This window comes from Marmota marmota, unplaced genomic scaffold (assembly GCF_001458135.2).
Source record: "Marmota marmota marmota unplaced genomic scaffold, marMar, whole genome shotgun sequence".
Taxonomy (NCBI): Eukaryota; Metazoa; Chordata; class Mammalia; order Rodentia; family Sciuridae; genus Marmota; species Marmota marmota.
The window spans coordinates 11,806,619-11,822,392 of NW_026000068.1; the positions used below are offsets into that span (position 1 = coordinate 11,806,619).

A 15,774-nucleotide genomic window follows, 5' to 3' on the forward strand; every position below is an offset into this window, starting at 1 on the left:
CAGCCTATGATCCTGAAATACATGTTCCCAATGAACATTTTATCTGGAAGATTTAGGGATGTCTTCCTTATCTAATCTATTGGGCAGTGAGCTGAAGTGCCACTCTTTGCTGCTTTTAAATTGAATACTGAACAGTTACATCACTGCATTTGGTGAAGAATAACCCAACATGGCTTCAGCTTAACGACTCAGCTTCTTCTGGAAGGGCAAAAAGAAGATGGACCATAATATCATGAAGCTTCCAAGAAGTGTTGTCATGGCAGTAGTGTTTTAAAGATTGTTTCTAAATTGCTGTCCAGAGAAACCCTGATTTTCACTTATTGAAAAAGATGTGCTAGGTTAGCTACAGAGAGTGTAAAGGAAAAGTTGGGAGTGTCTCCGTGTCTGTCTGGTGAGCCCTGCTCTGGGGCCTGGTGTTGTGGTGCACTGACCAGTGACATCATGCTGCCAGCTCTCAGCTCAGTTCCTATCTACCTTTTTTTCTTCATCTGTCCCTCTACAGAGTGAAAGTAGCAGCAGTAGCAACATCTCCACCATGTTGGTGACACACGATTACACGGCAGTGAAGGAGGATGAGATAAACGTCTATCAAGGAGAGGTCGTTCAAATTCTGGCCAGCAACCAGCAGAACATGTTTCTGGTGTTCCGTGCCGCCACTGACCAGTGCCCCGCAGCTGAGGGCTGGATTCCGGGCTTCGTCCTGGGCCACACCAGTGCAGTCATCATGGAGAACCCCGACGGGACTCTCAAGTGAGTGTAGTTGGGGAGGCCAGCCCCACGTGGCAGCCAAGGGGAAGAGGAGCCCATGCACATGGAACATTAAGACTCTGGAAGGATGAGACTTGGAAGGGAAAGCTGTACCAGTATCTGTGCATGCAGGCTCACCTTTCAGAAAACATGTGATCAGAAGCAAAGACAGACAGTCCTTCTGTCCCTTAGATGTAGCCTAACAGTTTCCTTTAATAATCTGTATTTAGAAATATGTGGCTTTTTCAGATCACAAAAAAGTCCCTGGAGATTTTGGGTGCAGGAGAGGGCTTTCTAAGGACCCCTGACAGTCAGGAAGTTTGCTGCGCACATCATGAAGATACTTGTTTGCTAGGCTACAGGGAAAGTCCTGTGTGATTCTTTTACCATCCCGCTTTACACACTGGAAGATAATTCATTTAAAGAAACTTAAAACTGATTTTTCTGCATTAAATGGTTTGTTGGTGTTTTGTTTGTTTGTTTGTACCAGGGATTGAATCCAGGGGCACTTAATCATTAAGCCATATCCCTAGCCTTTTTTATGTTTTATTTTGAGACAGGGTCTCGCCACCCAGACACTGCAAAAACCATCCCTCCCTCCCCATGACAGTCCCTTGTCCTGTTTCTCCTTGATGCCCAGAAAGTTGACTCTAGTACATTGTTAAAGAATCCTGTCTTGGAGTTTTTCATGTGTCAATTACAGTGAGTGGACTTGAAAGATAAAAGTCACATTTTGTGTTCTGTTTCCTCAAAATATAGTCTTGGACCCTGTATTAGGGTTCTTTAGAGAAACAGAACCAATAGGAGGGAGAGGGGAGTGAGAGAAAAAGAGAGAGAGATTGAGATTATAAGGAGTTGGCTCATGCAGTTCTGGAGACTAGCAAATCTAAATTCCAACAGTGTAGATGAAGTCTGAGGCAGTCTGCTAGAGAATTCCCTCTTGCCAGGAAAGCCAGACTTTCGTTCTGGAAGAGGGAGTCGTATCAGGATTAAGGGAGAGTGATCACTTTACTGATTAAAATTATCATCTCAGTGAGAAATACCCGGAATGTTTGACCAAACATCTGAGCACCCTGTGGCCAGGTCAGGTTGACACAGAATTAACCATCACAGGCACTTTTGTATTTTAATCCTTAAAACTTAAGAAATTATTGGTTTTACCTCTCATTTCTTGGGTATCAGTGGAGATCTCTGTTACTGAAGGGTCTTCAGTCACTCCAACCAACCTGAAGTGAACATCCTGACTCTCTCTGATGCTCTCAGGAGAGAGCAATGTTCAGCAATGTTCATTTGCTGAACATTGGGAAGGCGCAATACTGTTCTTTCTCTCCCTAGGAAGTCAACATCTTGGCACACAGCACTCCGTTTAAGGAAAAAATCTGAGAAAAAAGATAAAGACGGCAAAAGGGAGGGCAAGTTAGAGAACGGTTATCGGAAATCCCGGGAAGGGCTCAGCAACAAGGTATCTGTGAAGGTAAGTGAGAATCCCCTGTGTCGTCCCTCCTTGAGCAGGGAGGGAGAGACACTGCAGACCCACAGCCTGTACTTGCTTGGGAATGCTCTCCCTCACATCACACCATGCCTCCCTCTTGCCCTGCGAGCAGTATATTGGCGGGGGGAGGCATGGTGTGATGTGAGGGAGAGCAGTATGCACAGGGATGCCTACATACCAGCATACCAGGAACCAGGTCTGCACCTATACATCTCCCCAGGTGCACAAAGGGCTTCAAAGGATATAGTTAAGTCCTCAGGTGAAGCACAGAGACTAAGTGCAAAGAAACTGTGGCTTAGTCTTCCCTGTTCTCAGAGGGGAAGTGAGAAGGTGCAGGTTCTGTGGCTTTAACAAGTTCCCTCAGAGGTGGCCTCAGTCAGTCTGAAGCCTCTGTAATCAGGTTGCCTGAATCCGATGGGAGTCCTGCCTGGAAAAAAAGAAAGAATCTCCTGAAAGCAACCCAAGCAACCCTGGGGAAGAACTCTGGCCCTTCTGCATTAGGAAAGGCTCAAGGGCCAGCTGGATCCGCCCATTAGGGTGAGAGATATGGACATCTCTGAGTTTAAGGACTATGTTTGTGGGTAGGAAGAAAAAACTCACCCAAATTGGTCTGATAAGAAGTTTGGGGTGCTTTTAGCAGCAGTGAACAATGATAAGAAGTTTTGGGTGCTTTTAGCAGCAGTGAACAGTGGTCTATGTGGATTGACACCCAAGCAGCCAATTCATGTTTCTGTTCATCTTCCAAAAGGAAATGTAGCCCTGGAATCAAAGTAATCTTCCTGAAAATGACTCAAGTTTTTGGTTAATACCTTTTATGCCTTTTCCATTTCAGCTTCTCAATCCCAACTACATTTATGATGGTGAGTTCTGCCATTTTTCCTCTAGTCTTAGAGTTCATAGGTCTGTGGGGCATTTCAGAACACTCAGGTACAGACTCTGGAGAGGGTTTTCTGGGTGCTCTAGGCTTGGGCAGCATCTTAGGATTTACTAGTTCGTTATGGATGCTTGGAGGGTATAGGGGAGGAGCCAACGATAACTGGCTTTGACCAGCTTGTTTCTCCTCCAGTTCCCCCAGAATTCGTCATCCCATTGAGTGAGGTCACGTGTGAGACAGGGGAGACCGTTGTTCTTAGATGTCGTGTCTGTGGCCGCCCCAAGGCCTCAATCACCTGGAAGGGCCCTGAACACAACACCTTGAACAACGACGGCCACTTCAGCATCTCCTATAGGTAACGGCCCACTCTGTGGGCGGGGGTGGGGGGGGTGGTCACTGGCTGGGAGCACAGTCTTGCTACATGGTGAGTGGAAATGCCTCTTCACTGTGAAGGACATCATTTCCATGGACGCTGTAACATTCAGCCTGTTTATGAAGGCACAGTTCATTTTTTCTCTTCATCTTCCAAAAGGAAATGTAGCCCTGGAATCAAAGTAATCTTCCTGAAAATGGCTCATGTTTTTGGTTAATATGTATTCCACATGTGCAATACAATCTGCTTAAAATTCCTCATAAGTGCTAGATCTCATAACTGTCTGTGGCCTGGAGGAATTTAGAACTGGTGCCCAGAGTGCTAAACTTTCTGATGCTCAGTGTGTCCTTTTGTGTGCCAGTGACTTGGGGGAGGCCGCTCTGAAGATCACTGGTGTGACCACGGAAGATGACGGCATCTACACGTGTATTGCTGTGAACGACATGGGTTCAGCCTCATCTTCAGCCAGTCTGAGGGTTCTAGGTAAGTACCTGAGCTGTGGGACACAGCTGCCAGGAGTCTAAAGCCAAGTGTGCCCCACACTTGTCAAAGCCTGAAATTCAGACTAAGTCACTTTCAGAGCCTTCCAAAAGAGAGGGGCAAATAGCAGATAATTGTTGGGGATGTGCCAGGGGAGCATCCTCTTGGCACCTCACAGGAGTGCAGGGGAAACCCTGCACAGGTGAAAGGGCAAAGGAGGAGCAAAGGGGAGGGAAAAGCCCAGGTAACAAGGATCCAAAATGCCAGGTCGCTGCAGAAGTCCTGGGAACATGGTGAAAGCTGTGTTCTTTGTGCCACTGGCAGCTGGTCTCTTGATTGCAACTCACAGATTTAAGATTCTTTTTACAGAAAAAGTACAGAACATCTTACTTTCCTTTGGGTATATATGATGTTAGATTCATTACTAACAAGTGATATTCAGTTGGCACTTGTGTAATAAAATCATGTCTATGTTTTCAGTATATTTATAATTACGAACTTTATAAAAACTGTGAACATTCAGTAAAGATACTGAAGCCATGATTCCTCATGTTGTGAAAGGAAGACAGAGCTTTGAGGCTTTGTGGCCCTGTGATCAAGAGCGGACTATCTAAAGCATTACTGCCCTTGAGAGCAAAACAGAAGATTAAAGATTTATATGTTAAATATTTTTATGTAAAATATTTTTATATGATTTTTAAAATATCTTTATAAAAATATTTATATTTTATATATTAAAGTTTTATATTTTTCCTAGAAAAATAAAAGTAAAATTAATTTTACTAAAGTATGTAATTTTATTCAGAATATCTAGGTTTTTTATTATTTATTAAATTTTTTATTTATATATGACAGAGGAATGCATTACAATTCTTATTACACATATAGAGCACAATTTTTCATATCTCTGGTTGTATACAAAGTATATTCACACCAACTCATGTCTTCATACATGTATTTTGGATAATGATGTCCATCATATTCCACTATCATTTCTAACCCAATGCCCCCTCCCTTCCTCTCCTACCCCTCTGCCCTATCTAGAGTTTGTCCATTCCTCCCATGCTCCCCCTCCCACTATGAATCAGCCTCCTTTTATATCAGAGAAAACATTCAGCATTTGTTTTTTGGGGATTGGCTAACTTCACTTAGTATTATCTTCTCCAATGCCATTCATTTACCTGCAAATGCCATGATTTTATTCTCTTTTTTTGCTGAGTAATATTTCATTGTGTATATATGCCACTTTTTTTAAATCTATTCATCTGCTGAAGGGCATCTAGGTTGGTTCCACAGTTTAGCTATTGTGAATTGTGCTGCTACAAACATTGATATGGGTGTGTCCCTGTAGTATGCTGTTTTTAAGTCCTTTGGGTATAGACCGAGGAGAAGGATAGCTGGGTCAAATGGTGGTTTCATTCCCAGCTTTCCAAGGAATCTCCAAACTGCTTTCCATATTAGCTGCACCAATTTGCAGTCCCATCAGCAATGTATGAGTGTATCTTTTTCCCCACATCCTCACCAACACTTATTGTTGTCTGTCTTCATAATAGTTGCCATTCTGACTGAAGTGAGATGAAATCTGACTGGAGTGAGATGATGAACATTTTTTCATATATTTGTTGATTGATTTATATTCTCTTCTGAGAAGTGTCTGTTCAGGTCTTTGGCCTATTTGTTGATTGGGTTTTTGTTGTTGTTGTTGTATTGTTTTGTTTTTTGGTGTTTAGCCTTTTGAGTTCTTTATATATCCTAGAGATTAGTGTTCTGTCTGATGTGTGAGGGATAAAGATTTGCTCCCAAGATATAGGCTCTCTATTCACCTCGCAGATTGTTTCTTTTGCTGAGAATAAACTTTTTAGTTTGAGAACATCCCATTTATTGATTCTTGATCTTAATTCTTGGGCCAAAGAAAGTTGGGACCTAATTTTAATAAGAAATCAATGTTTTATAAAGTATTCCTGCCTGAGATATTTTGCCTTCTTTCTTCATGCTAAGTCTCATTAATCCAGTACTTAGATCACTCACAATTTGTCTTCACTCAGATGAGCCACATCTCAAATGATCAGAGGCTACATGTGGCTGCCATGTCAGAGATGTGGGTCTGAGACTCCTTACCAAGGAGCTCCGCTGAAAACTCACTCAGAGAAGATGCTACTCTTTTTGCAGGTCCAGGGAGTGATGGGATCATGGTGACCTGGAAAGACAACTTTGACTCCTTCTACAGCGAAGTGGCTGAGCTTGGCAGGTACAATGTAAACCCCAAAGCCTCTTCCAAGAGAGTAGATTTATATAGTTAAACGAGGTGTATTTCCATCGGTGGAAGTTAGTGTCTTGCATTTGAGGGGTAACCTCTTGTTACATTTGATTAGTTAGTCACTGGGGAGGGAAAGAAGCTGTTGTCAGCTAGGGTTCCCACAGAAATGAAGGCCTAATGTCATAAGCCGTCACTGATGGGATGAACTTGGTTCCTGCCCATGCATCTAGAACAGTGCTACTAGGCACCACCCTTGGGGGAGTTCAGAGCAGAACCACTCACAGGCTTCTTGTAGGACTTGATTCTCTCATAGAATTCTAGTTGAGAAGGGCTGAATGTGTCCTTTGGGTTTCAACTGTGTCTGGAGATTTAAAGGAATTATAATATAATTAGACAAGAGTATCAGGATCCTTTTGACCAAACCAAGAGAGAAGTTTCAGCGTAGAAACCACAAGTCAGAGGCAGTCAGGCTATGGTGACTCTGCAATGCCATAGCCAGCCAGGTTCCTTCTAGCTCTGGCTCTGCCAGTGGTAGTACACACCACTCACCCCATCTGAGCATGTGTCCCATGGATAAGAGAGGAAGGTCAGGAAGCATGACTACAGTGTTAGTCAGCGTTTCATCACTGTGACCAAAAAACCTGGCAAGGACAACTTAGAGGAGTAAAAGTTTATTTTGACTCGTGGTTTCAGAGGCTTACTCCATGGTGGTCCAAGTCCATTGCTCTGGGCGCAAGGTGAGGCAGAACATAGTGGCAGAAGGGCATGGCGGAGTGCTGCTCTGTTCATGGTAGCCAGGAAGCAGAGGAAGAATCCACAGGGAAGAGCAACCTTTCCAGGGCTCTCCCCCAGTGACCCACCTCCTCCAACCATGTCCCATTTGTCTACAGTTAGCACCCACTTTCTCCATTCAAACTAGGTTAGGCTGATCAGGTTATAGCTCTCTTAATCCAGTCATTTCACCCCTGATTATTGCTACATTGTCTCCTGAAGTTTGGGGGAACATCTCATATTCAAACCACAATCATGAAATTGTCCTACATTCCTGTGTCCCGGTTGTTTGTCTGCCAGTTATGCATTGCTGTGTAACAAGTCACACCCCCACTTGCTGTCCTAATGGTAATGGTGAGTTACTCCTCATACCACTCTGGATTGACTGGGAAGGCATTTTGTTGGCTTCTCCTGGGCTCAGCCAGCTGGCAGGCCCATGCCTCACTCACAGATTGGAGGCCCCATCTGAGCTGCTGGCCTCTTCCCACACAGACATTCACCCTGGCTTCTCATTTGATGGCAGAAGCATTCTGAAGGGCAGAAGCTGCAAGGTCTATTAAGGCTCTATGTCAGAAACCAACAGCTGAACTTCCTGCATATTGTGCAGGCAGAACAAGTCACCAGACAACCACCCAGTGACTGGGAGGGGAGAAGACACTCCACCTCCCATGGGGAGAAGTAGCAAACAGGGAGTAGTACCCCTAAGCTCCCATAACCTGCCCTGGCCCTACCACACTTTTATTATAGTCCTCATGAACTGAGTATGCTTAGCCTCCCTCAGCCCCAGGTCGCATGCTACGAGGCAGCAAGCTTAGGCCTGAGGTGCAGAGTTAAGGTTAAGAGAGTTAAGGTGCATCCTGGCCTGGGCAGGTGCATCTCTGAGTAAAACTCCAGAGACCATGAGCTGGCATGACTTGCCTGTCCTACCAGGGTATGGCCAAGCGAGGGACTGCAGATGTTCCTTTCAGCAAGTGTGGGAGGGGTACAATGCTCAGGAGGCATCAAGAAGTTCATCCTCAGCCTCTGCACATCATGCCCAGAGCTGTACCTGTGGACAATGATAGAAGCTGCCTGGTGAGACTAAGGCTCTCTTGTGCTGTCACTTCTGCCACATTCAGTGGTCAGGAAGTCACAGAGCCTGCCAGAACAGGCATGAGAAATGGAGGCTGCCACTCAAAGGGAGGAGTGGCAGCCGTGCCATGGAGGGCCTGGACGCACTCGGGATTTGGGCTTCCCAACACCAACACTCCCCACAGCATGGCCTGGGAAAAGCTAGAAGGCTCAGGTGTTCGCCAATGTCTTGCTGTTCGTGGACATCACTGAGTAATCCTTAGGCCTGTGCACAGGGTTGGGTCACTGTGCCATGGAGGCAGCCTCTGCCTGTTCTTTTACATACCTCACAGTACTCTGGAGACGATCTTCTCTGTTTGTTCATAGGGGCAGATTCGCCGTCGTTAAGAAATGTGATCAGAAAGGAACCAAACGAGCAGTGGCCACAAAGTTTGTGAACAAGAAGTTGATGAAGCGTGACCAGGTCACCCATGAGCTTGGCATCCTGCAGAACCTCCAGCACCCGCTCCTCATTGGCCTTCTCGACACCTTCGAGACCCCCACCAGCTACGTCCTGGTCTTGGAGATGTGCGTGCACTCCTGATTCTCCTCCCTGCTTTGGTCCCTCAGCCTCAACTCAGAGCACGTTTGTTGATTTGTTTGTTCTCCAAGGATAGAAACTAGGATTTTAGAATTCACAGAACTTATAAAATATGACCACAGAGACGGCAGCTTTGGAGCTTTCCAGTCCAGGTGGACTGGAAAGAGAGAGCTGTCCAGGGACAGTCGAGCCTGGTGCAGACACCAGCACCACCAGGGCCTAGGCTGTTCTCCACCCCACCAGGGCTCCACAGAGAGGCCAGGCCTCTGGCCACTCCTGATGGCCTGAAGTTGACCTGATACCTGACACCTGCCTGTGGCAGGTGTGCTCAGTGAGGTGCAGTGGGCTTGCCAAGACCAGCTTGTGGCCACTCCTTCAGGCATCAGCTCAGGGCTGGCTAGTCCTGTCTCTAAGGACTCCTGTCAAGTGGGGGCTGGTAAAAAAGGGAGGGCCAGGTGCACTTTCCCTGGAGAACTCCTGCCCCTGCCAGAGCAGCCTCCCTGGTGCTGTTGTACCATTTCAGAGAATGATTCAGCCTATTTATAAAGAAAGAATGCTCAAAATTGTGACGCTGGAGAAGCTGTTCCCACTGGGACAATTTCACCTCCAGAGATAATTGGAAACATCTGGAGATTTTCTTTGTTTTTGTTCTTTGCAGCTCAGGAGAAGGTGCTGTTGGCTTTAATGAGCAGAGGTGGGGTACCTGCAAATGCACAGGACAGCCTCCAACCAAGACTCACCCCACCCCATGCCATAGGGCCAGGCTGAGACCCCAGTCCTTGCCACATTCTGATCTCCAAGAAACATCTGTGTTTTTTCAATATTAGGAGTGAGTTCAGGGCTGGTGTGTAGCTCAGTGGTAGAGTACTTGCCTAGCACATGTAGGCCCTGGGTTCCACCCACAGCGTGCAGGGAAGCAAAGGTGAGTTCAGAGTAGGTGCTGTGTTGCCCTGTAATCTGGCTGTTAACCACACATCTCTTCTAGCCTTCACGTGGCCCAGTTTACAGATAGGAATCTAAGTCTGAGGGAGGTGGGGTAATCCCCTGACTTCAAACACAGATATCTAGAGTGTTGCTGCATGCCAGGCTCTGCCCTGGTGCATGCCACATCATCTTCCATTGACAGGCGCAGGGTTGAATCCCTGACCATCCCTCTCCACCACCCAGTTCCTGTAAAGACCCAGATACCTCCTTCCATATTTGCATATTCACAGTGAGTCAAAAGTCTCTCCAGGGCTGGGGATGTAGCTCAGTTGGTAGAGTGCTTGCCTGGCAGGCACAAGGCCCTGGGTTCAATCCCCAGCACCACACACACACACACACACACAAAAGTCACTCTTGTCTAGTCACACTGTACAGTGAAGGTACAATCCTGAGGTACTTATAAAACATTCACAGTGGGGGGCAGGTCCATGGTGCATTTCTTACTAGCCTGAGGAAGTCTGTAAATTCATGACAATGACCATTCCTACCTCTGTAGGGCTGACCAGGGTCGCCTCCTGGACTGCGTGGTACGATGGGGAAGCCTCACTGAAGGAAAGATCAGAGCACACCTGGGGGAGGTTCTGGAAGCCGTCCGATACCTTCACAACTGCAGGATAGCACACCTGGACCTAAAGGTTAGCAAGCCCAGGGCTGGACAAGGGTGGGTCTGACCTCAACCAGCTTGGCCACATGAACACCAGAGCCTGTCCTCCAGAGCCAGGCCAAGAGCTCTGGGGACCTGTGGGAAATGGTAGGGAGTGGAGGGGGATAGGATCATGGATCCCTGATCTGTTTCTAAGAGTTACACTCAGTGAAGGACACAATCAGTAGAATACCAGGTAAACATTTAAACCTTCTAACTTTTCATGACACTTTGAAGAAGTTCCTGTGAATTTTACTGAGGTGGCTTGGGACCAAGTTCACTGCTAATTTACAAAGAGAAAAGTAATGCTCTAGTGCTGGGAGGAAAAGTGAACATCCAGGGTGCTTGTTGTTTAAGAATTCAGAGAGCTGGTCTGTGCTGAGCTGGGGCATCAGTTCCTCTGTTAGGAACTGCTCTTTGCCTGTGCCTGTGCCAAAATGTTCTTCCTGTTCTGCACAGGCAGTGTGTCCCAGTCGACGTCACAGGTGCCTTTTACCTCACCATGGCCTGCTGACAATCAGAGTAATCTTGAAATCAGGTATGTTTGAAAATGACAGTTGTCTTATTCTGTATTCTAGCCTGAGAATATTCTGGTGGATCAGAGTTTAGCCAAGCCAACAATTAAACTGGCTGACTTTGGAGATGCCGTCCAGCTCAACACGACCTACTACATCCACCAGTTACTGGGGAACCCTGAGTTTGCAGCTCCTGAAATCATTCTTGGGAACCCTGTCTCCCTGACCTCAGACACATGGAGTGTTGGAGTGCTCACATACGTGCTTCTTAGCGGTGTGTCCCCCTTCCTGGATGACAGCGTCGAAGAGACCTGCCTGAATATTTGCCGATTAGACTTTAGTTTCCCAGATGACTACTTTAAAGGAGTTAGCCAGAAGGCCAAGGAGTTCGTGTGCTTCCTCCTGCAGGAGGACCCTGCCAAGCGTCCCTCGGCTGCACTGGCCCTCCAGGAGCAGTGGCTACAGGTGGGCAACGGCAACGGCAAAGGCGCGGGCGTCCTCGACACGTCCAGACTGACCTCCTTCATTGAGCGGCGCAAACACCAGAATGATGTTCGACCTATTCGTAGCATTAAAAACTTTCTACAGAGCAGGCTTCTGCCTAGAGTTTGACCTATCTTGAAGTTCTTTCTCATTCTCTTTCACCTGCCAATCAGCTGTTAATTTGAATTTTGAAGAGGAAAAAAACAAACCTAACTGACCAGCTGCCAGTATGTTCATCGTGTGAAATTGCATTCCAAGTAAGCTGTGCTCAGCAGCGCTTGGACTCTGAGCTGCGAGCTGCGCTGGGGTGGAGGACCTTCACTTACACTCTGCAAAGGCAGAGATCGCGTTGCTGTATCACAGTATTTTATTCAGGTTTCTGCAAAAAAATAATAATAATAATAATAAGACTTTTTTAAGCAAACATGGATAGAATTTTGCAAATTTAACATTTTCAAGATTTATTCAAAGAAAAAATGCCTATGTTCAACCACTGGTGTTAACGAACAAAAACAAAGATACTGTGCATCTCCAGGGCAGACTCGCCCAGGTGATAGCCACTCCCATGGCCTTGGCTAGCGCTCTGCGTCCACCTGGCGCTGAGATTTTCCAGCCACCTCGTCTGATGCGTCTAACGGGACGCCAGACTTGGCTTCTGAAACGTGCATTCAACCTCAAACTTTTGCATAAAATAGAATGAATCGTTTTGCTCTGATGAAATGTAGGCCTTACTTGTATATAAGACTGTTTCTGCCTTCAGTCTGTCATTCCCTGCCCTCTCCACACCTTCCCTTCTCCCCGGGCCTTCCTCTGGGCCTTCCTCTGAGAATTCAAGGGTCTACTCATCAAATGAAGACACCAAGTTAGGTCCAGCCCTCTGCCCTCTTCCCATCCTCACCCCAAGCCGTCAATCAGATTGTTGAGCAGTACAGTCAGATGAAAATACTGTAAATGCACTCATTGGGGGTTTTTTGGTTTTATTTCATATCATGTGCAATGTTGTGGCTTTAACATTTTATGCAACTATTTATGAAGACCTCTGTTGTACCTGTAATAAATATATAGAAAAAGCACATACTTCGTACAGTGAGCTTTATGGTTTTGTGTGTGTGTGTGTGTGTGTTTGGGGTTGGGGGGGGGGGTCGTAGCCCTGTGCCATCAATTCAAGAAGACTTAACTCTTCGTGAAATTTGTCAGTTTTGAGGACTGTAAAAAGTGATTTCATACTCTGAATATAAAACTGGATAATAGGATAATGTTTTAAAATTTATTATGCTATTATTCAGAATGCCAAAGTATTTTTTTTTCCTAAAATCAGTCTGGACATTTACTACTTTTTAGACTTTTTGACATTCAACTTTCTGTACAAAAATTGGCTGGATTTTGAGCTTTTGGTAAGAAATTAAAGCCAATTTAGCACTGGCCGCCCTGAGGCTGGTCCCCAATGCCCGTGTCACTGTGGCAGAATGAGTGCTGGTGGGAGGGTTCTTCCAACAAAAGAGGCTGGGATTCTGGGCACGCTTGAATTTTTCTGGATATCTTTTTACCTTTATTGTTTGAAATACACTATAAAAGAGACCAGCCTGCTTCCCAAGCCAGCCAGACATCTGGGTCTTGAGCCATATACTGGCATAATTAAGCTTTGCAGCTTCCAATGTATTTTATTTATTCTTTTGTTGGGTTTTTGTTTGTTTCTTCTTGTAAAATTGTACAGAAACTTTTTAAAAGAAATTGGATTCAAAACTGGATGTGTATTCGTAACCTCATAACTTTTATTTGTGTATTGTTTCTTTTATTATTTCAGTTAAATTTTTACATTATTTTGCATGTATATTTCTTTGTACAGAGACCTTACATGTTTACACAGTATGATGTGATGTAAATATTTTATTTTGCCATCAGTTATTTTAAAAAATTAAACATATTTGCCTGATCTTTGCGTTAGGCCTTTTATTTAAATTGGTCACTGTTGAATCTGAAAGTGCTAAGGGAGAGACTGAGGCAGAGTGTTCTTACAGGTGGGAGAGGGTAGAATATTCTGGATTGGGTATCCCCTATACATGGCCAGAAACAGGAGTTGGTTGGTTAGGCTCCTGCAAATGGGTTCACAGAAATAATTCAAAACACTGGTATGTCACCATCATGTCAGCCAACTAGCAGGGCTATCACTCATCCCAATTAACAGAACTGGAGCAAAGAGAGGATCTGGGCTTGAAAAAGTAAAGTTAACATTGCCATATACTCAAGAGGATGAAGCACTTAGTGGTTCAAGCATGTTCAAGATTCTGCCCCTGTGGAGAAGACCCAGGGTCTACCTAGTCCGCAGAGATTCGCAGCCACTGCCTCCCTGGGTCTTTCTCTGCAGGGTCCTCTCCAGTGTGATTTCACAGCTCCTCTGACAGCAGGTTATTTTTTCTGATGACTGATATGGTTTCTCTTGAGGATCCTCTCCGGCTTTCCTTCTGGGATGGTGACTTTTATTTGGCACATCATAAAGAACAGGTTTCCATCTGCTGAAGTCCAAGGGGAACGCCAGAGTAAAGGGACATTTAAGCCAAGGTTTCTAGCCAGGAAGCTGACTTCCTGTGGTGCACCCCCCTCCCAAGTCAAGAGAGAATTAGAATTCAAAGTCAGTTTTAGTCCATTATGCAGTGCAGCCTCAGGCCTTGGAGGGCTTGTGGTATTTTCCTTTTAGCTGGACACCCTGAATGAAGCAGTTTTGCTTGTAAGATTAGAATAGCACACGCAACTCAAAGGTGCTCAGATGTTTGGTTTATCACGGTCACTAGATGTTTTGTTTTGTTTTTTCTCAAACGTTAAGATATTTTTACATACCTGTATAAATATTTTAAACCCCTGGACTCTCTATCCCTAAGGGATGGTTGTAGAGGTGGGAATCACCAGGATTTCAGTAGAATAAGTTATGAATGCCATCTGATTACAACTGTTAACCTGAAGGAGACTAGAGCACTAGGAAGGAAGGTCCCACTCAGCCGGACATCTCTGAACCTGATGCTAGAGACTGAAATATCAAAAGGAACAACAAGGATGCTTCCCAGATTTACACATATTTATATGAGATTTACCTTACACAAATAAAGTACACACATCCTAAGTAAGTAGCTCCATAAATACCTACTTATGTGAATATTTCTATCATCACCCACAGTGGCATAGGGAGCATTGCCATTACCCAGTACATCCCCAGAAGAAGCCCCCTCCACCAGAGGCAGACACTGTTCTGATCTCTGTCACCCGTAGGTGAGTTTGCCTTAGAACTTTACGTAAGAAGAGTCGCAGACTGTGTACACATGCAATGGTAAGAAATGTGCCCTTTACTCAGTGATGTCTCCTAAGGACTAATGCAGCGTCACAGCCAGGACATTAGCCTAGAAGTGGTCAGGATTTGCAGCATTTCTATCTCCTGTTGCCCTCTTAGGGCCACACCCAGCCTCCCTTCTGCACCACACCCCCCTTCGACCCTGCCAGCCACTTGCCTGTGCTCCCTTATGCTGTGTGGTCATTTTGAGGCTATTCTATAAAAGGAATCATACTGCAGTAGCCTTTTGAGATAGGCTTTGTATTGAACAAGATTCTCTGGCGATTCATCCAGGTGGTTGCATGGATCAGTGGTTTTTTCCCTTTTATTGTCAGTAATATTTCATGGTACAGATGGACCATAGTTAATCACCTACTGAAGGACATCAGAGATTCTGTGAATATTTGTGTACAGATTTTTGTGCGAATGTGAAGGTGTTCATTCCTCTGGGATAAGAAAATTGGCAGATCATACTGTAATTGTGTATTTATTTTTCTGCTTTGTGTTTTGTTTTGTTTGGGGGATGCTGGGGATTGAACCTAGGGTTTGGGCATGCTATGCAAGCACTCTGCCACTAAGCTACATCCCAAGCCCACATAATTTAATTTTTTAAGAGACTGCCAAACTGTTTTCCATACCCTATCATTTCACATACCAGCAGTGTGTGAGTACTCATTTCTTAACATCTTCATCAGCATTTGCTGGTATTACTATTTTTTAAATTTGTCCCATCAGACAAAGACAAACATATAATAATAAACACATAATAATAAATATAATAAACATATCTTATTGTGATTCTAATTTGCATTTCCCTAAATGGCTTATGTTGAACATTTTTGTGTACTTATTTGCTTATCTATATATCCTCTTCAGTGAAATGTTTGTTCATATCTTTTGCCCTTATTATATTTCTTGGTTTTAGTTGTTGAGTTTTGAGAGTTCTTTATTCATTCTAGATAGTAGTTCTTTGTTGAGACATGGACTCTGTAGAGTCTTCTTATCAGGGTCTTTCATAGAGAAAAAGGTTTTAATTTCAATGGGCTTGGTTTATGAGTGTTTTATATTATGGATCAAGCTTTTGGTGTTGAGTCTAAGAATTCTTTACCTCACCCTAATAAAGGTTTTTTTTTCCTAAATACTTTTTTTCCTAAAAAGTTCTAAGCCTCACATATTACATTTAAG

At 44.7% G+C, this 15,774-nt stretch overlaps 1 protein-coding gene across 1 annotated transcript in view; it reads left to right on the forward strand.

Annotated features, from left to right (window-relative positions):
- The window catches only part of Trio (trio Rho guanine nucleotide exchange factor), a 207,447-nt gene extending 194,244 nt beyond the window's left edge, over window positions 1-13,203 (forward strand). The window contains 9 exon segments of the mRNA XM_015490460.2: window positions 503-750; window positions 2,083-2,221; window positions 3,072-3,099; window positions 3,306-3,468; window positions 3,848-3,969; window positions 6,136-6,214; window positions 8,432-8,632; window positions 10,126-10,264; window positions 10,851-13,203. Coding sequence (XP_015345946.2) covers window positions 503-750; window positions 2,083-2,221; window positions 3,072-3,099; window positions 3,306-3,468; window positions 3,848-3,969; window positions 6,136-6,214; window positions 8,432-8,632; window positions 10,126-10,264; window positions 10,851-11,399 — 1,668 coding nt within the window. The 3' untranslated portion in view covers window positions 11,400-13,203.
- The last annotated feature ends 2,571 nt before the right edge of the window (window positions 13,204-15,774 follow it).